This window comes from Micrasema longulum, unplaced genomic scaffold, assembly GCF_059751315.1.
Source record: "Micrasema longulum isolate JH-2025_06_02 unplaced genomic scaffold, ASM5975131v1 h1tg002723l, whole genome shotgun sequence".
In the NCBI taxonomy this organism is placed as follows: domain Eukaryota; kingdom Metazoa; phylum Arthropoda; class Insecta; order Trichoptera; family Brachycentridae; genus Micrasema; species Micrasema longulum.
The window spans coordinates 1-4120 of NW_028279853.1; the positions used below are offsets into that span (position 1 = coordinate 1).

General features: G+C 35.5%; 1 protein-coding gene and 1 long non-coding RNA gene across 2 annotated transcripts; one reads left to right on the top strand and one right to left on the bottom strand.

The window, feature by feature from the left end:
* Nucleotides 1-172: 172 nt before the first annotated feature.
* On the bottom strand, nucleotides 173-1470 carry LOC148271690 (FGGY carbohydrate kinase domain-containing protein). The gene is made up of 2 exons (XM_088241048.1): nucleotides 1138-1470; nucleotides 173-1068 (listed from the first exon to the last, which is right to left on the bottom strand). Exons 1-2 carry the CDS (start codon nucleotides 1330-1332, stop codon nucleotides 196-198), a joined length of 1068 nt encoding a protein of 355 aa, XP_088097174.1. The 5' UTR covers nucleotides 1333-1470; the 3' UTR covers nucleotides 173-195.
* A 1428-nt stretch (nucleotides 1471-2898) lies between these two features.
* On the top strand, nucleotides 2899-3815 carry LOC148271691 (uncharacterized). Its single transcript, XR_015825041.1, has 2 exons — nucleotides 2899-3532; nucleotides 3679-3815. It is a non-coding gene; the product is annotated as an uncharacterized LOC148271691 (long non-coding RNA).
* Nucleotides 3816-4120: the final 305 nt, after the last annotated feature.

A 4120-nucleotide genomic window follows, 5' to 3' on the forward strand; every position in this document is an offset into this window, starting at 1 on the left:
TAGTAAAATTGGAACAAAACTTAAATGCTTGATTTCTCAAAACAGGGATTTGAGAGTTAAAGGTTTTTGCCAGTATACCCACGAAATATAATGACTACTAAAAGTTTATCAAACTAACCAATAAGACAAAAATAAATAATAAACTATTCATATTGGCCTTTTATGACCCTAAACATTTACATAGATAAAAGTAACTCACATTCCTTCAGAGCACTTCTCCTTGATCAATTTAGATGCCGGATGACTATTGATAATGTGCTCAATAAGAATACCAGAGGCACTCTGGCCGGCTTCATTCAACCACATTCCAGGTACCATCGCGCTGAAGTAGGGACCCCATACTCCGGAAACGAAAATAGGAGACTCACTCACCGCCATGTGGCAAGTCGAAGTGCCGCAGACAAGGCCGAGGCGGGTGTCAAACTCTTCTGGAACTCCTGGAGCCGAGGCTCCGATCATGCCGAGTCCACCGGCATGAGCATCTATTATAGACGTCCCGACAGCAGTTCCGGGTATGAGACTCAATTCCAAAGCAGCTTTCTCCGACAAGCCCCTTCCGCAAGGGTATCCCGGGGGCAAAACCTTACTACCAATTTTAACACCATCATTTTTCAACAAATCTTCTAGACCTATGGTAGTCAGATAATCGGAATTCCAACTCTGGACATCGGGACTCCTGGCCTCGTAATTCCATTTACATACGACAGAGCACAAAGACCGGCTTTCACTACCGGTCGCCTTCCATGTTAAGAAATCGGGCAAGTCAAATACGCACCCAATTTTTTCCCAAGTTTCAGGAAGATTCTTTTTGAGCCACAACAATTTCGGCATCTGCATTTCGAGAGAAACGTTTCCGCCGACATACTTGAGAATATCGTGTTTCGTAGAATTAATAAACTCGGCTTCATCTTTGGCTCGGTGATCCATCCATAGAACAATGTTTTGCTCATCGATTCCGGTTAAGCTCACGCTTAGAGGCTTTCTGTCGGCGTCCAATGCTACGAGAGAGCATGTTGCGTCAAATCCTATACCTTTGATTCTTTCTGGAGAAACGGTTTTAGTCACAATCTGAAAATAGATATAATATTATTTAAGCTAAAGACAAAATTGTAAACAAAATAATGTACAAGAACTAACCTTTATTGTGCGTACACAAGCCGCCCAAATATTCTCAGAAGATTGTTCATAGTGACCGATATTGGTTTTCCAAGTTTGTATTGGTGTGACGGCCGCTGCGAGTATCTTCCCAGTTTTAGTAACAAGTGCGGCTCTGGCGCTCCCAGTTCCTACATCGACTCCTACAAATAATTCTTCTGAAACCGTTGCGTCCATCGCGATAATGTCAGTTATATCTAGAAACTGACAGCCGACTTGCTACCAATTAATCAACAGTATCAACACATCGACATAGCTATTTCATGTTACCATAAATACATTCAACATTCAACACAAAAAGAGAGGAATCTTATCTCGCTCAATAAAATTATCATCTTATGAGATATAACATATAACTGTATTTACAGTTGCTTTACTTTAACTTGAGATAACGCTCTATTATCATCAGTTTTAATACGTTAGTTTAAATATATTTATACATATATATATATATATAACGTAAAACGTAATATGAGAGGCTTGTTTAAAACACGTTACTTGTTACTTTCCTAACTCAGTAAACAATTTTTAAAAACATTTTACGCGCCCCGCACATTCAAAATTTCAAAAGTTTTTGACACTTGGTATTTGACACTTGTGACGTATATTGGTGTAGTTTGTTGTTTTTAATAATTCGTGTTGCACATGCGCAAATTTAATAGTTTGATTTTCTAAAGTAGCCATACACAAATTATATTTTTTAAAACCAAAAAATAACATGACTGATTATTTGCGCTAAAACACCAAAATTATTATGTACTTGATCGTTTAATACACATGTATGGTTTGTTAATAGCATCAAATTCATGTTCACGGATTCATTTTGCCGACCTTTATGTATGGGAGCGAGGTCTGGGGTGGTATTCTGAACCACTCTCGTGGGCCTCTCGACCTCGTTAAAATCATTTTGGTATCCTGAACGAATCTCGTAATAGGTATCGTTAAAACCACGCATGCGCACAGCACACAAATAAACTAACCTTGTAAATCTGGCAAACGTCAAACATGCGACCCGCGAGATGTTTCGTTTTTAAAAATGTATGTTTATTTTTTATTGTGAGCTACTAAATTGGCAATTAAATATATTGCGTCATCTGTAAAAACTCAAAAGACGCCATTATACAAATTACGACAAATCCATTTGTGCTCATAAATTGGAGGTTCGTAAGTTTTTTAAAATTTGTCTGGACATTTTTAGTCTTTGTCAAAAATAACGGAGTTAATACAGGTAAGTACTCGTAATTAATACATTTAATCAATTTAAACACGTAATATACTGTCAAAATATTAGTCAGATCGATTTGAGGTCTTTTTTCCTCGATCCAGATCTGGCACAGTTTGAGTATGTCAGTCGGTGTTGATTATATTTTAACACTAAATTCGTTTCTAATTTATATTAATTATTAATTTATTTACACATACATTATCAAAGGGAACTCGGGATACACATTTAATGTATCTTAATCATGCTATAAAGGTTCCTAAAGATTGCCATATTGAAGCTAATTGAATGACAAGACGATGCATTGATTGATTATTTAGTATTCCCAAAGACATACGGGGGGCCGTCGCCTTTTGTAATTTCTACTTTTGCGTAATTCACTATTTCAGACATTTAAATAAATTATGTTTTTTACAGATTTTTATCACTAATGCAAACATTCTTCGCTTCCATGCAGGTGCTCCCTCGGTTAACTAGTGATAACTATGTTAAGATAATATGTTATGAGGAAAATAATGAATCAGGTCATTAAGGAAACTGACAGGGAAGGTGTGCCTACATTAAGACAATTTCAGTAGAATTATAATATATGGAACGCAATAAGCAATATTGGATACTTGTGGGCTGAAATAAAAAAGTAAAAAATGAAAGGTTCCTGTAAACAATTATGCCCGCAAATGATGAATTTTGAAGAAACTCTGGAAACTATCACAGATGATATAGTATAGGACTTCAACAATGAAGATGTTAACGAGTTAATTGAATATCACTCAGAACCTCTGTCAAATGACTGCTTAATTGCAACAACTGGTAAATGAAATACACAGTTAATGTAAGGAAAAAGCTGATAAAATTGTCTTTGACACTAAAAAATATGAATGAAGCCTTATCTATTTTGAAAATTAAATACAGCATGTTATTATATAGAACTCTTTATCAAGAAAACAAAAAATATGGAAGTATTTAATTAACTCTTGAAAAATTTATAAAGAATCACCTGAAAGCACTTAAACACCTCATTAACTTAATTAAAAAATACATATTTTTTACATCCCTCGACTTTCGAACATTCAACATTCGCACACATTTTCAGGAACCAATTATGTGCGAAAGTCTACTGTATTTCAATGCTTGGGACAAGATGTCGCTCTAATGGTTAGTAATACTGTAATTATATGTCTGTATACTGATAACATAATGAATCATTACATGCAAGAACATTTTTTGCTCAAATTATAATTGAAGCTGTAAGGTTTAAATATCAAATCAAAATGCATATAATTTTTAAATCTTTATTTCAGATTTGCTGTCCTAATCTCTAAATGTGTAAGTACAAAATGAACCAGTGCAAGATCTGTTTGTTTGATCCCATATCGTTGAAATATACTTATTCTTCTGACATTCTCAATTATTAAAAGGTGTCAAACCAAAAAATAAAGTCACTAATTATTTTCATTAAGGTTGTGTAAGGTATCTCATCATTTTCCTATCCGCACCATGTGGTGCATAGGGCACTGCATTGGCGCATCAAATACAGCATATTTCATCATCGGTTACATGAAGGTAAGGTGATCAATCTTACACTTCAGGTGCTATTCCAGGGACTGAAACATTGCAGTGAACGTTAAGAATAAATATTTTCTGTTGATCCTGCCAGGAATCGAACTTGGGACCTCAAGCACGGTTGGCAAACGCTCCGACTACTACCCTAGGAGGCAGACATATCTCTACCCAATTTCCTTT

Coding starts and splice junctions, on each gene's coding strand:
- LOC148271690 (XM_088241048.1), bottom strand. CDS start 1,332: ATGGACGCAACGGTTTCAGAAGAATTATTTGTAGGAGTCGATGTAGGA. Junction 1,069..1,137: donor CTTGTGTACGCACAATAAAG/GTTAGTTCTTGT, acceptor ATCTATTTTCAG/ATTGTGACTAAAACCGTTTC.